At 36.0% G+C, this 18,733-nt stretch overlaps 2 protein-coding genes across 20 annotated transcripts in view; one reads left to right on the forward strand and one right to left on the reverse strand.

Annotated features, from left to right (window-relative positions):
- Window positions 1-16,124, reverse strand: part of Orc4 (origin recognition complex subunit 4) — a 39,187-nt gene extending 23,063 nt beyond the window's left edge. For 3 of the 10 annotated variants that reach the window (XR_013108586.1, XM_034494426.2, XM_034494419.2), the window contains exons 1-6: window positions 15,164-15,321; window positions 7,903-8,107; window positions 4,947-5,014; window positions 2,278-2,354; window positions 1,599-1,689; window positions 55-130 (exon numbers count right to left, since the gene is read on the reverse strand). Coding sequence is in view for 8 of the 10 variants with exons in the window: in XM_034494426.2 (XP_034350317.1) it covers window positions 55-130; window positions 1,599-1,689; window positions 2,278-2,354; window positions 4,947-4,997 (295 nt within the window). In the remaining 2 variants the exon portion in view is untranslated. Of the gene's footprint in view, window positions 1-54; window positions 131-1,204; window positions 1,311-1,598; window positions 1,690-2,277; window positions 2,355-4,946; window positions 5,015-7,902; window positions 8,108-15,163; window positions 15,330-15,985 lie in introns of those variants that run through there. The other 7 variants (XR_013108585.1, XM_034494421.2, XM_034494422.2 and 4 more) reach the window with 7 other exon arrangements.
- Window positions 15,463-18,733, forward strand: part of Mbd5 (methyl-CpG binding domain protein 5) — a 353,158-nt gene continuing 349,887 nt past the window's right edge. For 6 of the 10 annotated variants that reach the window (XR_013108584.1, XM_076928713.1, XM_076928720.1 and 3 more), the window contains exon 1: window positions 16,088-16,230. The gene's annotated coding sequence lies outside the window, so the exon portion shown is untranslated. Of the gene's footprint in view, window positions 15,587-16,087; window positions 16,231-18,733 lie in introns of those variants that run through there. The other 4 variants (XM_076928712.1, XM_076928717.1, XM_076928716.1 and 1 more) reach the window with 2 other exon arrangements.

Genomic DNA, 18,733 nt, shown 5'->3' on the forward strand with positions numbered 1-18,733 from the left:
GCAAACCAGAGTAGTTTACATTGATTCTTAATGGAAAAATAATGATACACTCACCATTTAAGTGAACTTGCAACACATTTTCACTTACTTCTCCTATTTCCATGAATTCTTTCAAAGCATGATTTAATAACTAAATATAAAAATATATAAAATGATTAATATGGAAAAGATAAAATGAAGCTATTATTTTTCAAAATCATAAATGCTGAGAACAAATATAAACAAATAAATCACTCTATAGCTAAAAGGTTTAAAAATATATAACCCACTATGTCTAAGTCTAATGGCAAATCTTAACAATTTACCTAAACTTTGGAAGCAATCCTAAAGCTTTCTCTATATTACTGATTAAACTATTATCTTTTATGCTCTTTATAGTTCAGTATATTTTACTATCCAGTAACATTTCTCTACCAGGTGTCATTGAAAGCACCTAAAAGCTACAGAAAATAAACCTAAATAGTTGTAAAAGGTTTGTCCTCCACTAAACAATAGGAAAGTTAGTGAAAGGTTACATGCAATTATAAGATTACCAATAATACTATGCAAATGTACTTATACTCAGAAGGTATTATTATATTATAAAATTTGTAAATGAGGAAGACAAAGGGAAATGTAAAACACTTCTATTCAAATCAAAAATGGTCCAGGAAAACAGATGTTAAATGTACATATAAGTAAAGAGAGTAGACAGATTTCAAAAAAGGATAGTAAACATAGAAACTAACTTTGGTATAGCTGTGTGGATTTTAAGGACACGGAATTCTACTTTAGATCACAGATACTCTTGATCTAGATTCTCTTAAAAAAAACTAACTCTCTGGTACAGTACAACTAACTGTCTGACTATTGCAGTAGCTCAGCTGAGAAAAAACAATAAAAGCAACCGTAAGGGGCAAGATGGTACTTTCCTATCTTTGGATCAAGTCAACTCTACCACAGAGAACATCTGTGACTCATACCAACTTTCACGCTAAAAACACTACTTTCAAATATTTTTAAAAAAAAGCATTGTGTGCTGCCTCCTATCTGTTGTATTTCACTGACACTTATACTTTATTTGGGAGCCATTTTCTGTTTCAATTCATGAGTCATGCATTAGAAAACATTTCAAATCCTTTAAAGAATAGACATTAGTAAAACTTTCATTAAGTGTATCAGGAGTCTGAGCACTCTCCCATTGAACTCATCTACACAGACTTACTTTGATTTGTCCATTACTGTTATGACAGACAGTACAAAGGAACAGAAAATGTCCTAGTAAGCCACAGGCATCTGAGACTTCTGTGTAGCTTAGCCATTTGCATAATCTAAATACAGCAAAAAGAAAAGAAAAACTAAAGAATATCTTATTCCAGGATTTTCCTCACAAAACAAAATTTAAGCAAAATTCATGCAATTTTAAACAAAAAGCATGATCAACTCCCATATCACAACTTAACTTTGTAGGATACCTGCATGGTTTTTAGTCATTTAAAAGGAACAGAAAACAAAAAATGTTGCAATATAATGAAATGAAAAACATTTTTAGTGTCATATGATATAAAAACTTCAAACGTCTATTAAAGTAATGATGAGATGAGAAACAAGTCTTTTACCATAGTCTTTCCTGATCCTCGTGGTCCAACAATGAGCACAGAATTACTTTCTCCATAGATAGCAGTTCTTTTGAGTAGCTCAATCAAATGCCTAAAATGATATGGAAAGGCAGAAAAAATAAATAAGGTGTAATAATTTATTGGGTCATACCTTTAAAAGGCTAAATTTGAAAGCAAATATTAACTCTATCCTTTTGGCTCTCTAGTTCAAAGGATCTAAATTTTCCTGAATATAGAAAAATACAGAGAAAAGAATATTGTCCAATGGAGATTCTCTAGAGGCCAGAAGAGGAAATCCAGGAAAGTGGAATTCATTTGGTTTCATAGTGGGAGAAGATAACAGACAATTAAGGTAACTTTTAGGTCCTCTGGGCTTAGAGAGAATTATTTTTGCTCGTACTTTGGTCATCATCACCTGAACTAGGTACTAGGTGTGAAGTACAAGAATGTCAGAATTCTTTCAATAATAGCAGATAATTGACACAAAAGAAGTATTAGGGACCATATGTCCTAGTTAATAACATAGTAAGACATTAAGTACTTATATGTGTTCATGTTCAATATTCAGTTTCTATATGTAAAACAACTTCAGATAAAGTTTGTGTATGACTAGCCTTTTACAAAACTTGGAGAGCAAATGAAATGAATTTATAATAGAGGAGCTGATAGTTAGACTTACTTGTATTGTACTTGCACTCCAAACAGGTTGCTATGTGGACTGTGATGACAAAATCTTTCACGTAAAATTCTTTGTACCTGGTAAACATAAGATGAACAAATGTAATAATAACAATATTACACATGTATTAAAAATGAATGAGAAAGTTTATCTGTAGCAGCCAGGAATTAAATACTAACAGTTTGGGCACTGTTTTTCTGAGTTATAAAACTAGATTCTTCATTTATCTCTGTATCAATGCACAGGCAATGCAATCTATGCAACAATGCAGTGCAATCACACAGGCAATGCAATCTAATGCAACAGTGCAGTGCAAACACCCAGGCAATGGTTTCTCTAGAGACTAAGACAACAAAAATGTCTTAGCTTAATCACAATCAATCTGGACCTAGCCTAAAAGTCAGAATTCTACAGAAAACTAAGCTTGGAGACTTATGTAGTATCAAGTATCCATTAGATTCTGAGCACAGAAAAACTACAAAAGTATCATTCATGGCTGAAAAGACACTGCAAAAAAGGCAGAAATATAAATTCAAATAACAAACTACAAAACAATACTAGTTCAACCTACAAGCCAGTATTTAACTATGTGAAAGAAATGACATTTAACTAATCTATAAAGTAGGGAATCAGACCCAGGAATGTAGTTCCATCTTCAGCCCTGGTTTCTGTTCTTTAACTCCAAAAATAAATTTAAAAAAGAAAAAACTTAAACCTATTACTTCTTTTTCTGCATCTGGTACTAATACAGTAATCATTCAGGGACAATCCTCAGGTAGCTGTCTAAGATTTGAACAAAGGTGCTGGAATAAAGACTGCAGGATTATTTGCTTCTCCTAGACTAACAGCTGTCAAGAGTCTAAAAGTGTCAACGATGATATAGTGAGGCAGGTTTTAAACACGTATGAAAGGATAAAGTAAATGATTCATGTTTATTATATTTTAGATGAAGCACAAATAATGGGATTAGTGCCAAAGGAGTCATTCAAGTCAACAATAAAAGATCGAGTCTTTTCCAGGTCTAAACACCTAAATAATAGAGCAGTAACACTTTTGCGTCAGGCCTATTTTGAAGATTAAAGCTGCATTATCTGTAATATAATACAGGAATTACATAGGTAATTCCCATTAAAGTAGTATTATCTGTAATATAATATAGGAATTATATAGGTAATTATCATGGGAATTGATTCCCATTAATCATTAAAATAGATTATTAGACATCTAAAGAATTATATCCAACCACAAAGTTAACATAATATTAATTGAAAGAACTATTGGAAGAACTGTTCATTCCACATACAAAAAAAAGATCTTATTTTTTAAGCAGTAATTTTTCTTAAAAAAGAAAAATGAGGTCAAGGTTGAACAGATAGCTCAGTTGATAAATTGTTTGCTGTGCTGAAGCTAAGTTCAAATTCTCAACACCTATATAAAATGCCATGCACAGCAAGTTCATGCCTGTAACTCCAGACCTGCAAAGTGGATAAGAGACTATGGAGGTTGCTGTTCAGTCAGTTTAGCCAATTGACAAGATCTATGTCCAACAAGAGACCCCATTTAATAATATCTTGTATAATGACAGAGAAGGATACTTAGCAGCCATTATTGGCCTGCAGATACATATCTAACATATATACATATATTTAAGGGAAAAAAAGGTGTTTTAAATCTTTCAAATTTAACATTGCTTTTCAAAAGTAAATATGGCTGAGGTCAATGCAGATCCATGTTAGGGTAGAATTAACATGGTAATTCCCTATTATAGACTTCATATGGAAAACACACATACATACACACTTAGCATGCTTAAGATAAAAATGCTCAACAAACTAAGAATATAAAAAGACTTGCTCAAATTGGTAAAAGGTATCAGCAAAGTATGTTGAAAGACTGTCTTCCTTTTGCCATCAGAAGCTTGTAGCTCAGAATAGTACTTTTCTAGCACACTAGCATGCTCAACCCTCTGGGCATATTCCTAGTACTGCCCTTTCCACTGCCATAGCTCTCATTAAAGAAAAATAAGAAAGAAAGAAGGAAGGAAAGAAAGAGAGAGAGAGAAAGAGCCCATTCAAACTGAAAGGAGAAAATAAAATTTCTATCTAGAGACGAAACAACATTGAACATAAAACATTCCAAACTAAACTAAAAAACAATAACTAATGAGTTCAGTGAGACTATATTATACTAGTATTAACTATAGTTCTATAAACTATGACCTAAACAAAGATGAATTTAGGAAAATAGTTTCACATACTAAAGCATATAAAATAAAAACACTTAAGAATATATTTAACAGAAGCTGTGCAAATCTTGTATGTGAATATTTAACTAAATTTAAACCAGACTATTTTAGAAAGATATAGTAAAAGTTAGGATTCAACTATCCAAAAACAAAGGATGAGGTTACACAACACCTCCAGAGATCAAGAACTTAATGGAACAGAAGCCTTCAGTAACTTCAACAGTAAAAACACAATGTATCACTTCACATTTAATTTTATAATTTAGAGAGCTTTTTCTACCCATTGAACTTGTTAAGACATCTCCCCTAAAAAAGTGCTAAAGAAAAACAATCGGATTAAAAGAATGATCATTTTTCTAATCACCTTTAGCAAGCTTTTGAGATTAAAGAACAGGCTTTTAGATTAAGGATCATACAGACTAACCTGTGAAAGACACTCTGCATGTATGGTATTCTTGGTTTTACGATTGCTCATTTTGATTAACTCAAATCCTAAAAATAAAAAAATAAAAATAGGGTGAATAAACACTATCTGCTTTATAAGATAATTTAAACATGCATTTATAGAGTCAAATACAAGTTCTTAAATAAAAAAATGTCTAAAAATTTCAAATGAAAAACCTACAACTACTTTCATTTGCTCATGAACAAGCTTATTTGGCATTCTCATTGATATGGCTCTCCTGATTATTCCCCCGTTCCCCTTCTCCATAAATGTACAACTCAAATACTTTTCTTTCATACAAAATGTTTCCCTTACCCATCCATCTACTGGAATCATTCTTTATAGGACATCTTCCATCTTTTGTTCTATTCAAGAACATCACACAACCTATACACTAACATTTAATTAATATCTTAGTTCAAGAAAGCACGGTATATGGGTGAATGAAATGACAAAGACAACTCAGGAATTCAGCAAAGAGAAAGACATATTGAAGACAGCACAAATTTAAATTAGGATGGAACTGAAAAACTTAATAGCCAAATAGGAAACCCAGGGAAAGTCTTTCTAGTAGACTAGAACAGAAAAAAACACCTAATATCAGAACCAAATTAAGACTTGGACGATTCCAGCAAAGAAAATGAGGGGATTGGGGAATGGTGACATCATACAAGAACAGTGGAACATCATGAAAAGATCTAATCTTAAATTGCAGACATAGATGAAAGAAAAGAACTCAAAATAAGTAGAATACATCAGGTTAAAACACAAACAAAAGAGATTAGAAAATTCTCCCAAATTAAGGAAAGATATACAGACACAAGAGTATACAGAACACCAAATAATACTAGAAAATAGGTCCCTATCTCATATTATGGTTAAAACATTAAATAAGCAGGAGAGAGGATACTGGAAGCAATAAGAAACAAACAAACAAATCAAAACAACTACAAGTTAACTATGATGGAAATATACTACAATAATAGCTGATTTATCAATGGAAACTTTTAAAGCCACAAGAAAAGACTATCAATGTCATCTTATATACTGTAACCACCGCAACTACCTAGTTGAAGTAGAAAGAAAAGTTTTCAGTGAATGAAACAAGCTAAAATAATTCATGTCCTAAGTCCAATTAGACAACTGTAGGTTGTTGCCAAGATGTAGTTCTACTGAACACTTAGGGATAGTGTATTAGTCTTAGCACTTGTGCTAATATTACTGGTATCCTGCTCAGAAAGTCAATCCCTGTGCCTATAAATTTAAGCCTCTTCTCACTTTCTCTTATATCAGAATTAGATTGTTTGATCTTATGCTGGGGTCCTTGATCCATTTGGGTTTGAGTTCTGTGTGTGTTGATAAATATGGATCTATTTGCATTATTCTACATTCAGCCATAAAGTTTGATCAGCACGCATGCTGTGTTTTCTCCAACGTTGTATTATTCCAGTGTTGTATTATTAGCTTCTTTGTTAAAAATAATAAGTTGTCTATAGTTGTTTGTACTGAGATGTGGGTCTTAAATTTGACTTCACTGGTCAATGTATCTGCTTTCATGCCAATACTACACTGTTTGTACTACCTGCAATCTGCGATGATGATACCGCCAGCATTTGTTGTTGTTTTTTTTTAAATTCAGGATTGTTTTGACTATCCTGTATGCACTTCCATATGAGGCAGAAAATTGTTAATTCAATTTCTGTGAAGAATTGTGTTGGAATTTGGATGAGGATTGTGTTGAATCTGTAGATGGCTTTAGGTAGAATAGCAATTTTCACTATCATAATCTCTTAACAATCTATGAGTATGAAGATCCTTTGATATTCTGGTGTCTTTCTTCTTCAATTTCTTTCATCAGTGTCTTACTACACAACTCTTTCACTTGTTCGGTTAAAATTTAACTGTGCTGATAGTACTCCCAAGAGCCAAAGACCATCTAATGAAAACCCCAACAGCAAACACGAAAAATCATATTTTGAATTATCAGCCAGGGCCTTCTAGGAGATTCCCAAAACAAACATCCTACTGTTGTTTTTCTTGGTGACACCAAGAGGCAGAAGGCCCTGATGAAGAAACAGGGCCCAGAGAGCTCTGAGCTTGAAATGACCTGAATACCCTTTCCATGGCGACTAGCATTCATAGTACCAGAAGGTGCCATGCAAGATTCCAAAGGAGGGAACAACCAACAGTTCTACCCAGCTATGACACCTATGAACTGTGTCAATGACCAGCACGGCCTAATAACTCTACACGTGCAGAAGTGTCACACATATTTTGGTGGTTATCATCTAACTAGCTCTCTAAACAGACTTAAGACTTACTCAACAAAAGGGAAACCACTCCTATTACTAGAAACCTAGCAACTATGCAGAAATAGTGAAATCATAGTTATTAGAGGAGAATATATAATCACTAATTTAATAAACCAGCTGTCTTAGTTAGTTTTTATTGCTAAAAAGAAGCACCATGACCAAGGCAATTCTTATAAAGAACAACATTTAATTGGGGCTGGCTTACAGGTTCAGTCAGTGATTCCGTCCATTATTATCAAGAAGGGAGCATGGCAGCATTCATGCTGGCATGGCATGGGAGAAGCTGAGAGTTCTACATCTTGATCTGACTACATGCAGGAGAACACTGTCTTCCAAGCAGCTAGGAGAAGGCTCAAAGCCCCCACCCCCATAGTGATATACTTCCTCCAACAAGGCCACACCTCCTAACAGTACCACTTCCTGGCCAAGTATATTCAAACCACCACAGCAACAGAATCCCTAACAATTTAAACACTTGTTTTTATTCCCAAAGATAAGCATAGTTTTCACAACTCATTAAGCCTGTGTACCCAGATTGCAGCCTACGATTAGCCCAGGACTGGGGTGGAATTGGCTTGGCTCGAAGTGAAGTGTCAAATGTATGGAGGGGCCAATCTAGATACCTCATTAGTATGGAGAGATTTTTATGCTCCATGAGCAGTTGTCATGGTCCTCTTAGTGGGGTGTAGTGGTCACGTGCTCTAGTACAGGAACCTGGTTGGGAGCCAGTTCAAACTCCTGCCATTCTCAAACTTGCCAGTTTCTTCTGTCTGGTGACATGGTCCATTGCCCCACAAAATTTCTCCTTGAATCATCTGGAGAAAACAACTATAGAAAATCATAACCAATTAAAATGCAGAGTTGTGAAGCCCAGTTCCAATGAATACACATACAAAATATTCCAGGAACCTAAGAGAGGTGGAAAGATTGTAAGATCCAAACTATGAGGGAATTTGCTGTAAAACTGTCTCCTAGTAACACCAGAAGCTATAACCATAAAATCTAACCAACATGACTGTCCAAACGGAAACCAAATTAGGATGACACCAATGGACATTCCAAACTGGACTGGGAAAGGCCCACAAGGCCTCAACACTACACAAAGAAATATAGTTAACTGTACTAGTTAACTATAAAGTTAACTAGTTGCCAGTGGGAGAGATGATTACAGTGGTTTGAATAAAAATGGCCCTATAAACTCATATAGGTGTGGCCTTGTTAAAGGAAATCTGTCACTGAGTGGGTTGGCTCTGAGGTTTCAAAAGCCCAGGTCAGGCATCTCGCTCGCTCTCTTGCTGCTCTCTTCCTCTCTTCTTCTTCTCCTTCTCCTCCTCCTCCTCTTCTTCTTCCTTTCTCTCTTCCTCTTCCTCTCTCTCTCTCTCTCTCTCTCCTTCCCTCCCTCCCTCCCTCCCTCCCTCCCTCCCTCCCTCCCTCTCCTTCTTAGCCTGTGGATTATTATGTAGTGCTTAGCTACTGTTCCAGAGCCATGGATGCGCATTGCTCACTGCCATGATAAAAATGGGGTAAATCTCTGAGACTGTAAGGAAGCCCCCAATTAAATGCTTTCTTTTTAAAGTACTGCCTTGGTTATGGTGTCTCATCACTGTAACCCTAACAAAGATAGTAGTCTTCCCCAGGTAGGAGCATACTAAATGGTCATCCAGTGCCAAATGGTTAGCCCTAAAAACATAAATACAAGTAACATTTTATGGACCCAACAGGCCATATTTAGGAACATACATGTATGTACTAACAATTAGTGAAAAAGCAAAAGAGGGCATGAATTTGAAGGAGGGTTGGAAAAGGTATATGGGAGGCTTTGGAGGGAGGAAACGGAGAAATGTAATAAAATTATAACCTCAATAATAAACAACAAAAAAAGAAAGAAAATGCGAATACACTGAAAACAACTGTTAGTGCAAGAGTACTAAGGTAACAAGGTAAACAATTTCTTCCTACATGGAGAAGCACTGGCAGATACTTAAGATCCCAATGTAATAGAGCAAGAGCAAAAACTAGATTAAAGATGGTTTCAAGTCACTGCTGAATGCTCTCAGTGTAAAGAAGTCAGCCAGGCGTGGTGGCATACACCTTACTTCCAGCACTAGGTAGGCTGAAGCAGGTGGATCCCTGAACTTAAGGATAGCCTGGTCTTCAGAGGGAGTTACAGGATAGCCAAGGCTACAGAGAAACCCTGTCTTGGAAAAACCAAAACCAAACCAAACCAACAACTAAACAAACAAACAAATTGAAAAACCAAGCCTAAGGGAAGTCTAAACACTTTCCTAAGCTTATCTGCAGGAATTCTACTAATTTATCATTCAGAAAAACTACCTTTCTATGGCAGGCATATTTTCTAAGAGTTAAAATATTCACAGAATATGTTACAGTTCTTAACAAGATTTGTTTTCAGAAAAAGTACTTTAACAGTCCGTAAATAACTAGAACTTTGTCAGAGAGCCTAATGATTGCCAGGAAGACAAACAATCAACTTCAGTAACTATATAGTTAGTTATATATAGTTAGTAGACCAACTTCAGGACTATATAGTCCTGGGAAAACACAAAACTTGAGATCTAATGATAGGAATATAGAATTTTTCCTACTTCCACACATTCATATAGGTTCCTATACCAGTTGAAGATCTTATTTAAGAGAAACCCCAAGCAAAACCTTACAGGAACAATAGCAAGAACTTTTAGCTTTTGGACATGTTTATTCAGCAAACAGTAAGTAAGTAAGTCTGAACTAGATAAACATAAAATCTACTACAGATTTACTTGCTGCCAGTCCTCCAACCCATACCAAGTTTTGTGAGACACCAAATGAAACCCACAAGTATTAAAGAAGGAAATATCATACTTAATAATTAATTTAATAATAAATAATTTAATAATAATTTAATTATTGTTTAATAGTAATTAAACAAGTACACAAAAAACACTCAACAAATACAACACTGAGCCTTGATTTTTTAAAAAAAATATGAGAATATTTATCAACATTGTAAATAATACTAAGAAAAATATCTAGAGCTAGTTTGAATATGCTTGGCCCAGAGAGTGGCACTACTCTATTCCAAATGGTATAGGAAGCCTTATAAAATGTTAGGTAAGAAAAGTCAAAGACACAGCAGATATGACAAGGTAAAATGGTCTCGTTTCACAGATATTATGACTGTCCTTGTATAAAATCCTTAAATATCACTTAATATCAATTAATTAATCAATATCAATAAATTGATTAATATCAATAAATTAATATCAATAAATTAATTAATATCAATAAATTAATTAATATCAATTAATAAATAATATTATGTTGTTTATGGGTAAAAAATATACAATGCTTATTGCTTTCATATAGCAAACCTAATTTCCACATTAAAATAATACAATTCACATTTGCACAAGCCAAATGCATATGTAATTATGTACTCTTGCACTTGTGTGCGCACACAAACACACACGCATACGCACACACACACTCCAGGTATAAAACCATCAAAAAGTGTAAATAATTTAGGATAAGTCACCCAGTGTGAGAGAGAGATACAATTCTTTGGCCTTGGTGTTCCTGATCTGTTTAAGTATAAAAAGAGAGCTAAACCCTAACATCATTGCATTATTAAATCACTGGTCCTGGCTTTTGACAGTGGATGTAATCTGACTTCTCAAGTCACTGTTACTGAGACTTTCTTATTTGAGGAAAGGTAATAGGGGACAGTCACAGAAAAAAAAATTTTTTTTTACATGTCAGCATACTAATGATACCGTAATGACATCTCTCAGAATATATAATACAAAGACAATTTCATTGTCAACCCTGGACTTAAACTAATACAACTTACTAAGGCAAGAGTTCATACTAGAAACTAGGTCAGTAGTAGAGAAGATTGGACAACGTTTATAAGCAGGGATGTAGAAACTTACTCTGTTTAAAATTATATGTTTAACTTATATTTCTGTGTAATACTGAAATCAAATTTGCTTCTATGGTACAAGGAGACATAATATATTAAAACTAAAATATTTTTAACTAATTAGTTTTTGTTATAAAGCAACCATTTCAAAGGTAAAAATCACTACTTTCTGTGGTAATACAAGCTTTAATTTTGTATTTTAGAATCTAAAGTCAAGAGACTCATGGTAAATTCAAGGCCAGCCTAGGCAACACAGAGGGCCCTACAACAGTCTGAGACTACATAGGAAAATCTTGTCTCAAAACCAACAAAAAAATCAAAACACACAAACAAAAGAAGATGTACTTCTACATGGTCTGTATTTAAAACCACCTCATTACTCTTTGTTATAGGGGAGACTAAAATATTTTGGTCTTTACTTAGCACTTTGCTTATTCCAGGAAGGTTATGATAATGGAGGTGGTTGTCAATTTCATGTCTCAGGACATTTTTCAGTTATTTTAGCTAATTCTTCTAGTATTAAACTTCAAATAACATTGCTTTTCAATTTTAGGAATAATTATTAAGGATGATGTAGATTTAGCTTTTTAATACAAACACCCTAATCTTTTATATATCCTTTATATTTGATATGGGAGACATCAGTATATGGTAACAAAAATGTATGAACTATAGCTTAATTGAAGTTAAATCTTGACAGCATAAGAAAAAAAGGTGAAATACAATATATAATTTGTTTACATATACTACAAAAGCCAAACTAATTTTATATTTTTACTGACATAGGTGGTTAAGAATGCTAAAAGGAAAGCAAACAACCAGAGCATGCCTATTCTCTCCCTGATACTTTACTTTTGGATAGACAGCTGTTGAGTATTTCTGTAATTTCAAAGTATCACTTGTTCAGTCCTAAACAACTGCTCCTTGTCAACATATCCTTGCCACATATTCACAAAAATCAAGAGCTTCTATCATTTAGATCAACAACAAAAAGAGTATATGAGGTTTAAAGTTATGGTTAAGGCAAACTGGACAGATATCTTGCTGAAGCCAAAACAGACAAATGTGCACACTTGACAATAAAAGAAATATAGCAATCTGAAATTACATGGATCTAGAAAGAGGAAAGTCAGTAACAAATTCCATATCAAGTCATTTCTGCCTAATAAACAGGATGAGTCGATTGAGGCTTTGCTGGGTTAAGGTACAACACCACAGCTCAATGTCCACCAAAAGTGGGTACTCAGAAATTACCCAGCTTAAGTTGAGAAATCAAGGGCCACCTAATCAGGATAAGGGAAAATAGCAAGATTTCAACATATTTTTAAGTCCTGCAAAATGTTATGTCTATAGTGAGAAATTCAAAGATTTAGATATGATAAAATCATTTATAGCTAATAGTAACCTTAGGAATCTTTCCTAGGAAAGTTTGATTTCTTAAAAACACCATTATTCCATACGTCACATATTCCTCTAATTTCCCAAAGGACATAACTGCTACACTGTAAGGACATAACTTACTCCCCTGAGAAATAAGTACATATTGTACAGAAACAGACTCAAAAAAATTTAGAACCTTGAATTGAATACATGGCAACGAAAGTGAAGATTTTAATTTTTATGAGGTTAAGTACAAACAGTTCCTTCTATGTTTTACAAAGATAATGATATACTGATACCAAAATCCAGAGGATCCTAAAGCATGACTAAGAATCCCACCTCCCCCCTCATCAGAGTAAAAGAGCAGACAACCATAGCTAACAAACTAGTTTTTAAAAAACGATTCTCTTTAAATGCACCAGGAATTAGATTTAGAGCTAATTTCTGCAAACTAGTAACAGAAGCTAAAAAACCAAGTAGAATGTTATCTTCAAAGTGTTGAAAAATAACCACAAAACTGTGAGAAACCATAATTCCTCAGAACTGAAGACAAACAAGGGCTTTGAAGCAAAGAAATAAGAGAACTGGTTAAATGCATTAAGGAATTTCTGCAGACTATCCCAAGCAAAAGGAAAAAGAAGCCGAAAAGACAGTTAGAAATGCAGGATATTAATCAGAAGAAAGTGACCAAGATAGAGAAACCTCTATGTCAATATTTATAGTTAAGAACACTGCTGTCCAACATAAATGTAAGTCCTAAGTAATTTAACGTTTTCTAGTATATTTAATAAAGCAGAACAAAGTGAAAGTAGTTAAAATTTTAACAAGAAAATATGAGAAGCTGAGGTATTTTAAACACTTTTCAAACATAAAAATGAAACAACAAAACACTAAAAAAAATCCTACTATAAGTCATACTACCTACAACATACATTGAAAGTGTTCAAAAGCCAAATGGGGCTGGTGGCAATTGTACTGTCTAGCACAAGTTGAAAACTTATGTCCTGGAGATAAAGCTAAATATAAAATTCAAGAAACAAGAACAACATATAAATTAAGACAGTTCATATACTATCCAGAAAGTAATACTCCAAGAACAGATCATCCATCTGCCACAATGCTATAAATCCTTATGGAAAACAGCAAAATAGAAAAAAAAAAAAAACTATACGAATTACTTATCACACCTGAGGCCGGGGTATAAAACGGCATACCGTAAAACTGAACACACCCACATACAACTCATAAAAATACATAAATGAACACAAGCCAAAGTTCATTAAGACTAATTGTGGCTTAAACAACAAAAAAAGAACTTATACCGCACACCACAACGAAAATATATAAATTACAGCAAAATATATTAACAGGGTCAAATCTCAGCTGAGTAGGTAAAGGCTTCCTGAACACTCTGCCTTGATAGGATATATGAACGACCTACAAATAGGTTTAGAAGATGCAAACTTGTATTTGTTTTGAGATGCTGACATAAGGTTTTACTAAAAGAAAAGCAGTGAATCACCAGATAATATTAAGGTGGCACAGGAGGAAGAATGATCTGGAAGCCATTACTGGGCCTGTGCTTGCCAGCTGCTACCCATGTTTTGGTTCTTGATTCATACACCTGTGTTTTGTGCACTTTCCCACACATTAGGCCCTTAGACAAAACAGGATTTAAAAGCTTTAACTAGGCCATAATAGTTTTCTTGCTAAATGGCGTACTATATAGACTCGCACCAAGAAAAATTTGGAAACCTGTAACTTTAACTGACTGTGAATCCTACTGAGCAGAACTGAAATAGTTAAGACTAACAGCAAGTTCGAAGATCTTCGATTTAAAAAAAATTTTAAGGTAACTTGAATTATTAAAGATGAAGTAATAATCCTCCAAAGTATCTTGACAAAAAAAAAAAAAAAAAACCAACAACTGCAAGACTAACGAATAAAGTAAATGTGGAAAAAACTCGTTATTTCACTATAAAAAGAGAAGAACCCAGATAAAAACCTTTCTCTTTTACTCCACAAGAAGAGAAAATTTCAAGGTTTCTTGTTTTTTAATGACAAAACTCAGTATGAAGGACCACACAATCCCAAGCGTCCTCAAATGGGCAGTCTTTTGTGTTTGCAGCAGTAAGGCTCAAACCTTTCCTGTCCGTTCCTTGCCTACAGCTTCTCCAAAATTCCAAAAGAAACAGAAAAGTAAGGAAGGCGGGAAGGGTACACAGCCAGTATAAGCAAGGCTACCTACAGCTGATCAAAATTCACACATCCGGTTTGGTTTTTCCAAATAGGTCGCACGCTCTAAAGCAGGTAGTGCTTCTCTGCGGAGAACCCGATCTCTAACACTGGCCAATCACGTTCCTCACCCACAAGCCGCCTTTAACCGGTCTCAGCAGAACTTTGTGCCCTGCTCAGGGCTTCGTCCACAGCATCGCCGGGAAGCCAAGAGCCAGGCGAAGGCCGCCTGCCTTAGGCCTACCGGGCCTACACAAGCCTCCCAGTCTCCTCAGACTGAAATCTGAGCACTGTCCACCGGCCAGTGTCCACTGCGGCCCTGACCCTGCCTGCAAGACCAGCCTTACCTCCCGCAGTAAAGCCTGCCTAAATCGGGCAAAGGCAGCCGTCGACGACAGTGAGAACCCAGGATGTTCACCGCCTTCTCAGCTCTGGTTTACCTACGGCAGCCAAGCGCACATAGCAACTCCCAGCATGCCTGGCGCGCGCCCGGCCGCTGAGGCCCCGCCCCGCCCCGACACGTGACCTCCGCTCACCTCGGTCCACGCCTACTTCCGTCCCTCCACTTTCCCTAAGGAGGGAGGAGGCAGCTGGGGGTGTTAAAGAGTAGCGACTTCCTCCCTCTTCCCGCCCCCGCCCCTATACCCCCTGCTACAATGTCTTCCGGGTCGACAGCGCCTTGGAGCCTTCTGGGAAAACATCTCATTTCCTCCCCTCCCCCTCCTCCTGCCTTCAACCAACCAGCCTCCCGTCAGAAAGGGACATGCGCAGTGAGTGCCTCCCGTCTCTTCTACCCGAGCCCCCCCCTCCCCCCCAAGCAGAGAGACCCCAGCAGCAGCAGCAGCTGATGATGAAGAGAGAGGCAGTGGCAGAGGGGGGGCACCTTTTATTTCTATTTTTAAAGGGACAGGACACTAATTTTACCCCACTTCAACCTTGAATTGAGGGGGGTGGGGGGAAGACGGCTGAGTTCCTCCCCCACCCTCCAGCTCTGAGCCCTGAGTGGGGGATTGAGCCTGAGAGAGGAGTTTCTTCTTCTTAGAAAACCCCCATCCACGACTCCTACCCCCTCAGCCCTCTACTCGCCTGCTTCCAGAGCCCCCTCCACCCTCCTTCTCTGTGGCCGTGAGAGGAGAGAAAGAGACCAAAAGCCTCTTAGCAACACAGACCCTTTGCTGCTGCTGCTGCTGCTTCTGCTGCTGCTGCTGCTGCTCCTGCTGCTGTTGCTGCTCCTGCTGCTGCTGCTGCTGCTGCTTGGCCCTGGCTGGAGACATCTCCCTACACCGGGAGCAGCCACTTCCCCAGCTCTCCTCCTCCTCCTTTGCCTCCTCCTCCTCCACTCCCCCCCTTTATTACCCTTTGTGTCATCCTCCACAGCTCCAGGGAAGGCACTCAAAAGTGGGGGGCAGGAAAGGTAAGTGTGTCTGTGGGGGCTCCATTGCCTTCCTCTGGCTCTGACTTTCACTCCGGGGCAGCAGTAGCACCAAACCTCATACGCAGTGGAGCTCCGGGGTGAGGAGGGGGTGGTGCTGGGGGGTGAGTGAAGGAGGGGCCGGAGTGAGGAGGGGTGTGTGAGGTGGGGTGTCCACCCTGTCAGGGAGGGAAGGACACTTTTATTTTTATTTGCTGTTGTCAAAAGTGGTTTCTCCAGCTAACATCTGATTGTGTCTTGCTTCAGTGGGGGAGAATACAAAAACAACCCCCTCCTTCCTCCAATGAGGCGCCAGGGAAAAAGATACAGAAAGAGGCATACTTTTTGGATGTCACTTGAAAAAATTACATTTAGAGAGATTTTTTTTTTTTCTCTTTCCTCAGGAAAATCTGCCTGCATTTGTTTCTGAGTGGGAAAATGTCGGGATCTGAATTGTGTTGGAACTGCTTTAACCAGTTGTAGACCTGAGTGTTTTCTCTCTTTGCTTCTTTCTGTCTGTGGCTTGGATATTGACTTTAGTGTTGGAAGATTTGACTGGTTTTACGTTAGGTGTTTAGCTTCTCCATTTTTCATTTTGTCTGAATTACATAGCAAATTTCAAATGTTAGTTCATAAGGCCTTTGGTTGGATTTTACACTTGTCTCTCTCTCTTTTTAAATATCTTTTTCATGTTGACTATATATTCAAAGCTTAAAATGTTTAGTGTAAATGCCACTGGTATCATCTTTTTCACACATACCTTTCTGGTATTTATTTTTCACAACATGAAAATATTAGCTATTTCATAACTAACTTTTTCCCCCTCTAATCTTTGTAACTTGTCTGAACAAGTAATCCCTATTGAAAACTTTATGTTGTTCTTGCTGCATAGAAGGCCAAATCTCTCCATCCATATTTTGCTGGATTGGTACCACTTCAGTTTTAACTGAATTATTTATTTACTGTTGTAAATCGAGACGAGGTTTTCATCTCAATTTTTGTTGTGAACAAATTGTTCACAACATATGTAGGAAAATAAATTCCAAAATAAGCTTTCATGATTTAAAAAAAAAAAAAAATCATGAAGTTGTAGTTTGTTATAGCTGGCTACAAATCCAAAGGTAAATCTAGATTTAGATTTATAGAATAACAGTCTTCATAAAAATAACTATTCTGTATTCCTATATGATATATTCTTATGGCTCTCATTTTACAGTGCTATATTTTATTTATATTTATATATTATACCTATATTTCAAAATAGAGTGCCATATTTTATTCCACCAGTACTAAAAATATATTTCTGTTGTAGGCCTCATAGTTACAGCTTACATTAGGAGGTAATATTTTGTTTCATTTATTCATTTCTTCAGCCTTTCTTTGAAAAAGGATACACACATTCATATTCATGGTCTATCCGTATGCCTCTCTCTCACTTTTTAAAAACTGCATTGATTTCTTTGATTCTATAATTTATGTCAGCAATAGAAAAACAGAAATTTGATCAGCAAAAAGGATTGAAGAAATAAATCTATGAAGATATTTGACATTATCTTTGACTTAGTATTACAATGTGATGATCCTTTTTTGTTTTATATTTTTTTGATTGTAAAGCCAATACATGGCATATGCATATTTTAGTAACCCATAAGCATTTCATATGTAGAAACTTGTCTAGTAAAATTTTAATTACCAACCATGTATAAAAGTAGACATTTATATAGAGGGTGGGGAACTGGCAGTGAACAGTATGGTTCTATTTCTTTCATTTCTGTTATGAATTTGAACCCTTTTTTTTTTTTTTTTCACCTTTCTCTGAGATGTGATTGCTTCACTTAAGCAGAAATCTGTGCTAATTCTGAGTTATTTCTCCCACATCAGTACTACTATTACTGGTCCACCTCAGATTTCCTGTCTTCTTAAAAACTCACAACCATAATGTAATGGATAGAATTAAGTGTGCAACTTGTATAGACGGTTGGGATAGTCTAGGCCTAGTAGGCAGCTAGGTAAACATTTACAATCTTGAATTTAATACCTGTGCTTAGTTTGGGTTTCCTTTTCATTGAGACAGGGTCTCAAAGATACTTAACTGAGGCTGGGTGTGAACTCATGCTCATCCTGCCTCAGCCTTTTGAGCAGTGGTATTATAGTGCTACCATACTTTGTATTTTCCTTTGAAAGTTCCTATTCATCCTACTTAACCCCTACTATGGATAGAAGACTCTGTATTTTCTCTAGATGAAATAATGGCATGACTTGAAAACCTTTTATTTTAGTTTTAATATGGGTTATATTTTAAGTGTAAAATACTGTTGATATTTTAGGAGGATAATCTTTTACCTAGATACTACCTTGTAGGTCACATTATCTAACTCTTTATGTGCTGTGATATTTAGAAATCCTGAAGAATTCAAGGATTCTATGCCTTTTTTTTCTTTTGCTGCTTTTGTATTTTATTCATTTATTTATTTATGCCAGAAATGAAACTTTAATGCCTAATTCT

This window comes from Arvicanthis niloticus, chromosome 2 (genome assembly GCF_011762505.2).
Source record: "Arvicanthis niloticus isolate mArvNil1 chromosome 2, mArvNil1.pat.X, whole genome shotgun sequence".
Lineage (NCBI taxonomy): Eukaryota > Metazoa > Chordata > Mammalia > Rodentia > Muridae > Arvicanthis > Arvicanthis niloticus.